Raw genomic sequence first — 13,476 nt, 5'->3', positions numbered from 1 at the left:
AATTGTGAGGCCCTCCTCTAAACACTTTCAATTCAAATATTTTTTGCTAAAAATGATGACGGAAGTATCGGTTTCGAATGGCAGTATTAAGATTGTCGTGGGCCCAATTTAAGATTTTAGGACCAAGACGCGCTCATGTGCTTAAATCCGCTACTGTTCCCAGCACTCAGTCAAGTATAAAGCAAGCCATTGAACGTGACTAATGCCAGTTCCAGGAGTTGTAGTTCTAGAGTTAGCCGTGAGGTTACATTTTACTGCCGGTTTATTTACCATTAACATCATCACTGATCATCACATCACCATCATCGAGTTCATACATCCTTTTAGTAAGCACAAACAATTCAGACGTTGATTACGTGGTACATTGAAAGGAAAAGAGAAAATTTGGTAAGATTCTTCATTCAATCATTGTTTTATTTGAACTTATAACATTCTATTGTATTTGCAAAAAATCAAACTAGTTTTGCTAAAATCATCTTTCAATATCTGACCAATGCCCTGACTATTGTTAATTCATTAGGGGGAGTATCCAGATATCCTAACCTATAACTTTTGAAATTGTTTTAATTCTTTTAGATTAGATAAAATTTAACACTAGATAATTATAAGCTTTACTTTTCTTTCATACAGTTTGTAAGTTCCAGTTTTTTAAAATATAATATTATTAAAATATAAATTGTATGGTACTATTTAGCTAATAGTCAATTTATATGACTATATATCAAAGTTTGTTAATGATTAATATTAATTATTTGCTAATTATAAATTTAATGTTCATTAATTAAAATTTATGTTTGTTTTAGATTAAAAAAATGTCAATTAAAAATATATGCTGTCTGGGAGCTGGCTATGTTGGTGGACCAACTTGCAGTGTTATTGCTTGGAAATGTCCTGATATTAAAGTCACAGTAGTGGACTTAAGTGTGGAGAGGATTGCACAGTGGAACTCAGAGAAATTGCCCATATATGAGGTAAGAGTACACTCTTATTGCATTGTATTTATGAATTAAATTTATTCCTCTTGACTTGCAGCCACTCTTAGATGATGTAGTAAAGGAATGCCGAGGCAAGAATCTCTTTTTCACCAATGACATCAAAACAGCCATCCTTGAGGCAGACCTGATATTCATATCTGTCAATACCCCAACAAAAACCTTCGGCAACGGAAAGGTAAACAATTATTATTTCATTCAATGAAAGCATTTCGCAATTGCTGATATTGAGCAAATCGCGTTTATATAATTGATGCACGTAAGGTCGCGCGTTTATGTTTATTGATTTTACAAACGCAAGGCTAAATTACTGCAATTGATGTTGTTTTTATAAAATTTATTTTTTGATTTAGGGCCGGGCAGCAGATTTGAAGTACGTTGAAGGTGCCGCTCGAATGATTGCAGATATCGCGCAAAGCGATAAAATCGTCGTGGAAAAGAGTACGGTGCCGGTGAGGGCTGCCGAGAGCATCCAGAACATCTTGTATGCCAACAACAAACCGGGAGTGACTTATCACATTCTCTCGAATCCCGAGTTTCTGGCTGAGGGTTAGCAATTCCCTATATTACCAATTTGAAAACCGTTGATTATGACTCTTTGTTGTCTCTTACAGGTACTGCAATCAATGATTTGCTTTACGCTGATCGCGTTCTAATTGGTGGTGAAAATAGCGGAGCTATCGAGCAGTTATGCAAGATCTACGAGCACTGGATACCAAGAAAAAATATTTTAACTACAAATACGTGGTCATCGGAATTATCAAAATTAGTGAGTGATCGATAAATGGTTTCGCTTTTATGTGTTTCGCTTATTATTATTTTTTGCATGCAAAATTGGAATGCTTTGTGTCTGATAACGTTCAAAGTAAATTCAGAACGTGACGTCAGTTAAATACCTGGGACGATAAATCTATTCCAATCATCTAGGTTCGCTTTGTTGCTTAACTGAATATTTTGATTAGGTTGTTTACTTAGTACATGTTTTTTTTATCGTACGAAAATAACATTTGATTCGACAATAATAAAAGTTGCGACACAGGGATTACAAATATCCGTGTGACTGATTTTTAATTCCAATTTGTTAATCATATTGGATAATCTCGATGTTAAGCAACGTGTGTGGCTTGTAATAATTTATTGTATGTTTAAAGAAACATTTCTCAATTATAGATACCTTAATTTGATTGAGCATTATACTATTAAATGATATTAATTCAAGAAAAATAATTATTTGAAGTAAAACTAGAAAATCTTGTACCAAATGTTGCTCAAAGCGAAGTTTTATGTAATAATGGAATAACAACAAACCTATTAATAACTACAATACATATAATAATTACTATTTTGTGTTTGTTTAGGCTGCAAATGCGATGTTGGCTCAGCGTGTTTCGAGCATCAATTCCTTGTCAGCAGTATGCGAGGCTACCGGAGCCGACGTTTCGGAGGTGGCTCGAGCTGTCGGTCTGGACTCGAGGATCGGTTCGAAGTTCCTGCAGGCTTCCATTGGTAAGGATTTAACACCGTCGTCGCATTGATTCTGGATTTCTCCGGAGGCATCGGAAGATCCAATCAGTATTTGATGTGCTCTATCTCTTTTTTTTAATTATCGGTTTCGGTGGGAGCTGTTTTCAAAAGGACATCCTAAATCTGGTGTACATCTGCGAATGCCTGAATCTGCCCGAGGTGGCCGCATACTGGCAGCAGGTGATCGATATGAACGAATACCAGAAATCGAGGTTCACTGCCAAAGTCGTTCAAGCTCTGTTCAATACCGTCAGCGGTAAGAACATCGCGCTCTTGGGTTTCGCATTCAAGAAGAACACCGGAGACACTCGCGAGAGTCCGGCCATTTATGTGGCCAAAACCCTTCTGGACGAAGGTGCCACCTTGAATATCTACGATCCGAAGGTGGAGGAGTCCCAAATCTTTAAGGATCTCACGCATCCGTCCATATGTGAATCTCCGGAGCAGGTCAGGAAAACCGTGAAGGTTTGCGAGGATGCGTATTCGGCAACCAAAGGAACACACGCAATCGTTGTATGCACAGAATGGGATGAGTTCATGGTAAGTTTTAGTATTCTTATGCAATAATATAAACTAACTATCGCTTAATTGATATTGAAGTTACAATTATTATAATAAAACTTTGTTTATAGAAAGAGGTATTATATCTAATCTTCATTGTATTCATTTTAGGTATTGGATTACAAAAAGATATACGATGGAATGATGAAACCGGCGTTCATTTTCGACGGAAGGAAAATCCTTGACCACGAGAAGCTTCTGGAATACGGATTCCACGTGCAGACTATAGGAAAACAGCTGAGGAAACCGACTCCGCCGCCTCGTATGACCAACAATCATCACGTTTGAACGAACCAACGTAAATGGGAATTATCGAATGCAATTGAGAGATATATATATGTATCTGTATAAATTGACGACGTGTATTTAATCAGTATTCGAAATTGTACTTGTTTTTAATTTAATTTTAATATTTATAAGCGTGGATTTTATTCCGAAAACCATATTTTATGATTCCAAAGTGCAATTATTTTTTTAAAACATGTAAAAAGCAATAAAATTAATTTTATATATATATATTTTAGAGTTCAGTTGATTCATTTTTTTCTTTTCTCCCCAGATCTTGTTGTTGTTCAATTCTGATTATTTAAATACATGTGTAAATAAGCAAATTCGTTTGTCTTCTCGAATTCCAAGATTAGTTACTTACCATTACTCATTACCAACTGAAAAAGGTTATATGTTATATTTATATAAAGGTTCATTTTAATTTTTCAATCAATAAAAATTTATTTGATTTGATTTATAAACAATTATAAATAACATTATCAACTTTTGTTAGTTCTCGTATGATATTTATAAAATTTGCTTAACAGTTTCTTGTTCATTCTTGTTTTCTTTGAAACGAAGTATACTTATAAATCTATGATAAATACAGTTAGTAACTAATAAAATAATTACAACAAATAGAATTATGAAAGTGTGGAAAATGTGATCTGAGTAAATTTATATTAAATATGAAATTCAAAACTTTAAATAGCAATATAATATTTTTTAAGTGATTAATTGATTTATTGATTAAAATATAAAACTTGGTAATTAGGGATGTGGAAAATAATTGATGCGAACATTTTAATTAACACAAATATATTAATTATACTCTATACTTTAAATACATAGAATCTATATTACATATTATCTCACAATTGAAACTTAAAAAACTATCAATAAAATTAAGCCTTAGAAAGTAAATGTTTATTTTGAAAAAACGCAAGGGCTACTACACCTACAATAGTTATTATCTTCGTAGCGAAATGTAAATAAAATTGAATGCAAGTATTGGAATGAATGCCTATTTGCATGGCACTATAGTAAATTACGTGTACAAAACAAAATGTATATATATTTATGCATACAGTTTTACCCTATTTTCATATATTGTTTATTTACTTTTTGGTTAATTATATAACTTTCCTTCTCAGTCGTTAATTAAGAATGAATTGGTGCATTAGCCTTGCCTTCCCCGTTTCGATCAGCGACTGCTGCAATCGTCATAGACCGAAACCCGAAAGCAAGGCCAAGGACTTCATTTCCTTCGTCCTGATACAAACAAAAAAATATATATTTAGAAATTTATTTCAACATTATTGTTATTGCCTCTTCTGTTTTTTTTCGCGATCACGTTTTGAAATATTTTTCTTTGGTATTTTTGTGTGTGTGTTTCTTTTTTCTCTTAATTCTTTCCGTATTTTTTTTATTTTTGATATCGTTTTCCTCGTCTGTTCGAAAAATCTAAAGTGCTCAAAAAAGGAATAAATAAATTATAAATAATTATAACAAAACAAAAATAAAATAAAAATAATAAAATAAAAGAATTTGCTAATCTTCCAATTGTACTGTGATAATCATGAGGGGAGGCTGTCAATATCTCTTGTGTCTGGTGTTTTCGTTGGTGGAGCGCCAGTCGCGGGGCGGAGCCGCCTTGTCGTGGTGATGGTGGTGATGATGATGGCGCTTCTTCTCCGCCGATGTTCTGGCAACGTCCGCAACGACCAATTCGGATGCGTCACGATGTCTTTCGCTGTTCCTCACGTAGGGTTCGTCCATGGTCTCTTTGCGTCGAAGAGGTGAGCCACTAGGTTTCATGACTGCCGCCCCTTTGGCGCCGGCCGATTCGTGCAGATTCTCCCATGCTTGGCGATAGTAGCGATTGAGACCGTTCCTGGATCCTGAGCTCGAGGAGTCGAAGGATGCGACCGTGTTGCAGTCCGGTGATGCACGATGGCGATAATGTTTGGCACTTCGATTTCTGAAACATTAACAAATCATTTAGCAACAGAAAAGCACACAACAAACTATATATTCAATACTGCAAATTTTCTGTTTTAGATGAAAACTTTAAACTACTTTATTAACTGAAGATTAGAGATATTCTAAAAGTATTCAACAAATGTAATCTACTTGGAAATATGTATTTTTTAGGGCGGAAAGGCCTACTTTGCAATATTTATACCAATTCATGTAATGTTGTTATAAAAGTGTTTCACTAAACATTATTCATATTGTAACAAGTTTTTGGTTATTATATAGTAATAATGATTATGTGATACAATAATATTGAATAATAATAATAGCAATTAATATTAAAATATAGATTTGTTCGAATATAAATGTTATTTGTTTTGTACATAATTTTGATTCTGAACTAGATCTTTCGACTGATTTGAATTGAAATAATTATATCAATATTTTTAATATTTGCGCTGAGGCAGTTGAAAGTACGCTAATGAAAAGATGGAAATTACTGGGTTTGAAACTATGATGTTGTCTACCGTGCAGTACAGTAACATAGATCATGCGTTTTGAAATATTGGAGTGCAGTGCGAGATTGTTTACTGGAGGCGGTCTGGGATCATCTTTTTTAACTCTCTTTCTTTTATTTCTTTTCTTTTTTTGTCTTGTAATCATTAGTACCTTGTACGCGTGTGCGTGGGGCAGTTTTTAAATGGTTTGATGGCTAGATGGGGTTGGAGAAGTATCCAGCTCGGTGCGTCCGATAATTTCGGGTGAATTCCCTTCGGCCGATCTGCTGATCGGGGAACGGCAACGCCAGCAGAGTGTACCATCGCGAAGGCATCGCGCCATGTGTACCACCCCCGCCGCCACCTCTGGCGCCACCTCTGCCCCCGACAGCTACACGATGCGACGACCGCCGCCTGGACGATCCCGCACTGCACACATAAAGTATCGCGCATTTATTGCCATTCATATGATTGTATGATCTATTTTATTTTTTGTAGTTTGATTGAATGCCTCTTACCTTCTAACTAATATGATGATGGTGGTGATGATCGCAGCTAGGAAGATGAATCCTCCGAAGGCACCGAGCGCTATGATAGCTCCCAAATTAAGCTTAGCTCCGAACGGTTCTCTTCTCTCCTCCCTGCCATCAATTGACATCGGGACATTAACATTAGGTGTTTGTCCTTGCTGAATGTTAGAGCTTCCAGCAATTTCGTTGTCTTGTGGATGATCGGCGGCCAAAATCAATGGAGGTGTATGAGTGGTGCTTGTGATCCTCTCAGTGGTCGTAGCTGTTGGTCGGTAGGTCACAGCGGGTCTCTTCGTCTTCTCTAAACGAATTATATCAGTTTCCGCACGAATTGTTGTAGGAACGGGACGAGTGGGCCTTCCTCGAGTCTTTGTTGGGATGCGGGTGGTTTTCGTAACAGTAGTAGTAGTCGTTGGTGTCGTGGTGATAATTTCTTCTACAAAAATAAAAACAACAACAATAAATCAACATCATCAAAATATACCACATATATAATTACCTTGACAAGTGGGTGGAACCACATCGTATTGACCATTCTCCAAGCACGTGAGAACATTGGATCCAATCAATTTGAAACCGGGATTGCAACTGTACTCGATGATCGTTCCGAAGATGAACGCGGAATTGCTGATTTTGATCGAACCGTTGGTTATTTCAACAGGTGGACGACAGGTAATGGCTGCAAATTGAAATTGAAATTGAATTCAATTGTTTCATTGCATTTTTAACAATCTTACCTTCGCAACGTGGTGGAGGTCCATTCCATCTTTCGTCGATGTCGCACGCCAATTGTGCCCTTCCCACCATCAAATAGCCCTTATCGCAAGTGTAAATTACTCTGCTCAGATAACCGATGCTGTTGTTCAATAAGGTGTACTCTCCGTTGGCGATGTCGGCTGGGTATCCGCATTGAATTCCTGCAAATTACAATCACGTTTGATTTTTTGTTGAACTAGTTTAGTTGGATTGTTTTCATTCGTCCATGGAGAATATAGTGTTTGTAGAAAATATTGACTAATGTAGTTATAATTACGTTTGCAAACTGGTGGAAATTCGTTGTAGAATCCTGTATCCAGGCAGGTCCTGGTCGTCGGTCCAACGAGCAAATGTCCCTCGTCACAGGTGTATTCAACGTTTGCTCCAACATTAAAGTTTTGCGCAATCATTGTCGAGTTTGGTGGTTGTTCCGGACGTCCGCAAGCTTTAGGTTCTGTTAAATAAATAAAATTTATAAAACTACTATCGAATATATTCGTTTCTATGAAAGTACTCACGATGTTGACAAATAAAATTCAGTTGCATTTCGCAATCGGTGTCGACCCAAAGCCATCCTCTTGTACCATCGTACCTAGCGCATTGACCGTTTCCATTCTTGTTATCCCAAAACGAAACACCAATCTCCTCCTGCTTCAGCCACGTCCAAATATTTTTATCCCTGACCGCGCCCATCCAGTATCTACCACTCGAGTGATTCCTGTGCCTCCTCCAAAGCTCCCAACTGATGAATCCCTGCAGAGCAGGATTACTCTCATCGATCAAAGTACCACCTCTGCTTCTGCAGAACGAAAGGGCGTCCGTGAACTTCAACGGTCTATTGTAAAAGATGTAGCATTTTCCATTGTAAGTGGCCATGCTTCCTGGAGGCTGATCCCTGAATTGAGGACATCTCTCGATTGGTAACGCTTGATCCGTGTAAACGAATGCTTCGCAGATGGACAACTGGCTGACCTCTGGGTACTCGATGTGAACGCTGACGAAGGCACCTGGCATCGGAGGATTGCAGGGCAGGAAGAGAGGTTCACCTTCCTTCAATTCTCCTGTGAAACGATTGCAGACGGGATTCGAGCCCAGATCCGGACGGTTGTTACCGACGCGCACCACCAGCGTCGCAGGATTCATGGCACCTAAAACATTTTCTCTTTATAATAAACATCGATGATCCAATTTAGAGAAAGTGCATATGATTTATGCAAATGCTCCGTTACATGAAACTCTCGCGGTTTCAGAAACTCATTAGTCACCGCGATCATCATCATCATCTTTATCGTTTTCCGCTTATTACTTGCTCTGCTATCCGGAGACTTCCGCCGAGTGAAAGTTACGTCTCATTACGGCGGACGCAACGAGCACGAGCCTTAATTTTTCATTTAAATTAATTAATCCGGATTTCATTTATATTCTAACCATGTATAACTGCAACGCGCGGATTGAACAATAACTGTTCCTGTCACACTCTTTTACGTTTCAATCAATCTTCGTTCATATATTAACAATCCCCTTTATATTTTTTTATTAGCAATTTAATGAAAAGTTGAAGCAATTTGTATATGCAAAGAGTATTTTTTGAAATATTAATATTTTATCTTTCAATCATGCTTCATTCATACCTTCAACGTATTGGAACAAAGAGTTAAGCATTAAGAAATACATCAATTTAACTAGTTTAATAAGGAAAGAAAATAATTTGTCGCGTTGGTTCGTAAATGCTTATTACGTGTGTTCATTATACAGTAATACTTTGCGAACCGTAAACTTTAAAGAATTAAAACGAGTTTCAAGTACAAGAAAACTACATGAACAACATAAGTTGAATTAGTGAAACTTGTAATTCTTATTAATATTGTCTGCAACTTGATCTTGTCAGTAAAGTAATCTTAATTAATGGAATCATTTTCTATACTATATAAATATTGAATTAAAGAATCAGATTTTTGTGTTTTATGTATTGAATGATCAAAAATTAATTTTACAACTGATATTAATTGATTGTACTTACCACAACAGCTCTTTCCAAAATCGAGTCGAACCAATTGCACCATATAAGGTTCGAGAAGGTTGACGTACCACCACGGTTTATTCTCCTGCTTGGTCAGAGTGCACGTATCGGTGGTGAAGTTCTTTGTGGTGCTTCCATCGATGGCTTTGTGAGGCATTCCATCCAATTCGGTGCTTATTTGCATTGGAGCTTTGCCCACAGCGACGTTCAGAACTGAAAAAATAAATAAAGAAAAATGAAACAACAAGATGACATCGAGGACGTATTTTGTATGTATGTCGTCTTCAGCGAGCGTAAAACACGACATTGGTGGAATCGGGATTCAGATGCCGTTACAACGAAGACCAAATTTTAGCAAAGCAAGAGAGCGAATTGGAACTCGCTTAGCACGTTAATTGCTATGCTCGCGCCGTAATTTTCTTCACCCTATAAATCGAGCAGGTGGAAACAATGAAATGACCCAAATTTCTACAAGCGAAGAAGATTAATCTCGGTTTCGTTCACACGAGGAAACCTATGCGAACTAATATAAATTAGATCGTATATTTTTTCTCTTCATACATCACCTCTCCCATTGTTTTCATTTCACATAAGTATTGATTGGGATTGGGTTACGTGAAAGTCTAATTTCTGGGAGAACTTTGCAACGGATCCGCGTTTTTCCGGGGAAAGTTATTGAAAAAGTAACGTTTTTATTTATTTTATTTGTTTTTTTTTTTGCAGTCCGGCTCCGATTCGAGAGTTTATCTTCGGCGATGTGGGTCTTCATGTCACATACATACACATTACCTGCTACTAGGTCAAATGGTCTGAGTGTCGGCTCAATAATGCCTCCTACACACAATTATTCTTTCATTCCTCCAAACCTGTGTAGCATCACCGCGAGCGAAACGAGTTTTGAATGTTAATTTCCTACGAAAAAAGATAGCGTCAGGCAGATGCTATTATTCTCGTCCAAAGTTAATAAAGGTTTTGTTTTAATGGTACAGAAAAGCATCATCCATTGAGCCTGGGAGTTTTTCTTTTTGTCTTCATTGAATTTCTCTGCATCGAACGTCGCAATATATGAAATGTTAACTATATTAAAGCGTGCTGCATTGTACAATACCGAGGTGAAAGTCCGTGATTAATCTATGATGTTTCATTAAGCGTTGCACAATCGATAATTAATATGCCATATTGATAATAGCATCGTCTCAAGGAAGTAATCTTTAGGCAACAAAACCATGTCTTTTTCTGTTTTGTAATTGCTACACAAACAATTGCTTTTCTATAAATAACCTACAGTTTATATTCCATTGTATTATTTATTACTTATTTCGTTTAGTCTGCAGCAAATAATTATCAAAATAAATTAATTCATTTCTGGGAAATGAGAATTTCATAATATAATGTACTTGTAATCATAATTATTACCAATCAATTTTACTTACATTCAACGCTTTTATGTAGTTGTTTGCGCAAGTCATAGATGCATAATAATGAAATACTGTTATTGTTAAACATTCGCAGTTGTCAAGTGGAAAGGCAGAGGTTTCTGTTACTAACAAATTAATCATAAACATAATAATACACAAATGAAACTTGGTAATGTACCGTACTTACAAAACAACTTTCTTTTATAAATTGCATATACAGAATTGTAAATTGTAAAAACTTATGCATACATATAAAAGTTTTGCAGTAATAAAAAACTAATTTCTCAATAATTTCTATAAAGAAAATTATCAAATAATAATTAATGTTAACGTTAAAATTTAGTGTTTTTGTTATTATTTATACAGACTTTGTATTTCTAATTTCTGGAATTATTTTTTATTACATTTTTTATAATTTCTACTTAAAATTGAATCTTTACTAATTAAGTGGATTTATGATTCTTTTGAAGAGACAATTTACAAAGTAATTTAAATGAATGTTACTATCAGAAGACTACTGTATGAGTAATATTTACTCTTGAATAAAATTGAAGTTTTGAAGAGACATTTTATAATAAAATAATTTCCATGAAATTTACTTTCATAAGACTACTTGGAAATGAAATGTCTTTATTATAAGTGGCAGTTTTCAATTAAAGGACGGTAAAAATAATAAAATTGAACACAATTAAACCAAACTTTGGATAAATGGGGAACCTCAAACAGTGTTAGTCCAGTGTCCCTAGAGTTAATGATGATAATTCAAGATCAAGACTAGAGTCGCTGATATAAAAATTAATGAAAAATTTAAGAAAATAATTTGAGATTTTTTGAAACAAAAGGTTTGTGTAATATTTACTTGTTGCAGATATAATTGTAAAAATCAAGGTTTATGTTGCAAATTTGTATAAATATAAAACCCCATATAAAAAATTGTTGGAATTGGATCGCTCGTGTGTCTCTGCAGAAATATAACTTTCTCTTGCCTCTTCACCGGTTCAAATGTAATTATTATGATCTATTTTCGCCCGCCTGCTGATTTATTGGTGACAGATGAGCGGCGGCCATAAAGAAAGACATGGTCGAAAGGATCGACTGCGAACGGGTAAAAGGGGAAAGTTTTCTTGTTTTCGTGTTGTTCCCACATTTGCATTTGCATTGGCCAGGAACCAATCAAAAGTAGTTGGTCCAGTAGGCAGCAAGAAAAAGTGTTACCATTTATTATACAATTCAAACTAATTAAACAATTCCTCCTCCAACGCAAGTTTTTTTCACTTTGTTTCAAAGTAAACGCAATTTACGTAAATTATGCAATTTATACAAAAATTATGAATAACAATAAATTATGCAATTTGCTTAAGCTATACTCTTTCTAAATAATGCATATCGTTGATTATTTCAAATATGGGTTAAACGATTATCGTTACCGATTCACGATTTTCTCGTTACTTTTATTTGAGTAACATAATGAGAATAGAAATTAAGAAAAAAAAAACAAGTAACAATAAACAAGAGCATTTAATTGTTACAATTAAGAAAGAGAGAAATGTCAGCGTTGAGCAGAAGCAGTTCCGCACGTTTAATGTTAAAAGAATAAAGTTTTGAATATTAAGAGTTTCGAAGCGTGCAGAGCGCAGCTCTTCGGTGACCCAGTTTAATGTTAAAGCAATCTTTTAAACATTGTTTTTCTCCTGCGCGGATTTGCATAATTCGGTAATGAGTAACGATGAGCGCGACAGGTTCTTTTTATACACGAACATGTTATACTTATATATATATCTTCTGTTCTCCGTTTCCTTATACACCTTGTACCTGTGGTATGTAGGAAGAAAGCTCAAGGATTTCAATGTGTACCGGGTTAAGGTCATCATCCATCGAGTAACGGAATCTCCACTAAATAATTTAACACTCGCGCTCAGAAGTAAACGCGCGCTCCATTTTCATCGACGGACTGAGCGGTTTTCCCTCAGCCTTTTTCCACTACTGGAATACTCAGCTTAAGAACACAAAACAAATTATTTGTTAACGAAAGGAGTATATTCTAATTGCCGCACGGACACCTCCAAAAAAAGAATGTACAGTTTCTTTGCACGTTCCTAACGGATCCACAATGAACGCGTTTCGTTTTCATTAAATTATTATTTTTTTTCTCCTTCGACAGGTTGATTCGATTTTGGCATGTCCGAAACCGAATAGAGGTTTTCGCTTCCAGCCAAGTGCAAACGGTTAATTGCGATTTTTTTCACTTTCAAATCGAAATATACCCGCTAATTAGCAGGTGTTGCGCAAGCTGTTGCGATTAATCGAAGCTAATGTATTTTAATTAAATTTGTTTATTATGATCGTTACATATTCATCGAGTTAATTGTATATGCAAAATAACAACAACATTATTATTGCAGAGAATAATTGCATTAATCGATGTGAAATTGAATTGCGATATTTTATTATTATTAATTTCACATTTGTTTCTGATTGATGCCCACATGCGCGATTTCTTTGTTAATTAGTCATTTAGTACCATTAGCTACGATACTTTTATACGGGATGAAACTTCAATATCTACCTGCACGTGTATAATTTACATTTTTTCTTTCAGAAGAAATTATGTCAAAGCTTTAGAATTCTCTACCTGTTTTCTGATTCTAGGATAGAGGAATCGCGGAAATCACACGATTCCGATCATATCTTTATGTCTAACACTACTGTAACAACATTTGAAAATATGCCATATTATTCATATTCTAAACAGATGTTACGATGCTTTTAATAGTATATTTACACTTTCTTTTTGATAATTAAGTAAAAATCGATTAAACTAAATCTAGGATTTAAGAACTTTCTAAATTTTGAATTTTTTGAATATCCCGTCAATAAAATGAAAACGATATTTTCAGAAATAATATAAATTATGTATTTTTGAAGACCATATGG

At 35.3% G+C, this 13,476-nt stretch overlaps 2 protein-coding genes across 5 annotated transcripts in view; one reads left to right on the top strand and one right to left on the bottom strand.

The window, feature by feature from the left end:
- Positions 1-183: 183 nt before the first annotated feature.
- LOC108565034 (UDP-glucose 6-dehydrogenase-like) lies at positions 184-3,561 on the top strand. 2 transcript variants are annotated; one of them, XM_017924284.1, is made up of 8 exons: positions 184-387; positions 804-971; positions 1,033-1,170; positions 1,346-1,541; positions 1,607-1,761; positions 2,351-2,497; positions 2,607-3,056; positions 3,189-3,561. In XM_017924284.1, exons 2-8 carry the CDS (start codon positions 813-815, stop codon positions 3,363-3,365), a joined length of 1,422 nt encoding a protein of 473 aa, XP_017779773.1. In that variant the 5' UTR covers positions 184-387; positions 804-812; the 3' UTR covers positions 3,366-3,561. The 2 variants fall into 2 exon arrangements, with proteins under 2 accessions (XP_017779773.1, XP_017779772.1); XM_017924283.1 differs by having other exon boundaries at positions 2,601-3,056.
- A 1,160-nt stretch (positions 3,562-4,721) lies between these two features.
- Positions 4,722-13,476, bottom strand: part of LOC108565063 — a 39,694-nt gene continuing 30,939 nt past the window's right edge. Inside the window, exons 3-10 of one of the 3 annotated variants that reach the window (XM_017924325.1) lie at positions 9,125-9,337; positions 7,623-8,252; positions 7,382-7,558; positions 7,086-7,265; positions 6,848-7,027; positions 6,337-6,784; positions 5,991-6,247; positions 5,250-5,325 (exon numbers count right to left, since the gene is read on the bottom strand). In XM_017924325.1, coding sequence (XP_017779814.1) covers positions 6,034-6,247; positions 6,337-6,784; positions 6,848-7,027; positions 7,086-7,265; positions 7,382-7,558; positions 7,623-8,252; positions 9,125-9,337 — 2,042 coding nt within the window. In that variant the 3' untranslated portion in view covers positions 5,250-5,325; positions 5,991-6,033. Of the gene's footprint in view, positions 5,326-5,990; positions 6,248-6,336; positions 6,785-6,847; positions 7,028-7,085; positions 7,266-7,381; positions 7,559-7,622; positions 8,253-8,410; positions 8,426-9,124; positions 9,338-13,476 lie in introns of those variants that run through there. The other 2 variants (XM_017924324.1, XM_017924326.1) reach the window with 2 other exon arrangements.

This window comes from Nicrophorus vespilloides, unplaced genomic scaffold (genome assembly GCF_001412225.1).
Source record: "Nicrophorus vespilloides isolate i.1.1-1 unplaced genomic scaffold, Nicve_v1.0, whole genome shotgun sequence".
Lineage (NCBI taxonomy): Eukaryota > Metazoa > Arthropoda > Insecta > Coleoptera > Silphidae > Nicrophorus > Nicrophorus vespilloides.
This window is presented reverse-complemented; position numbering and strand designations above follow the sequence as displayed.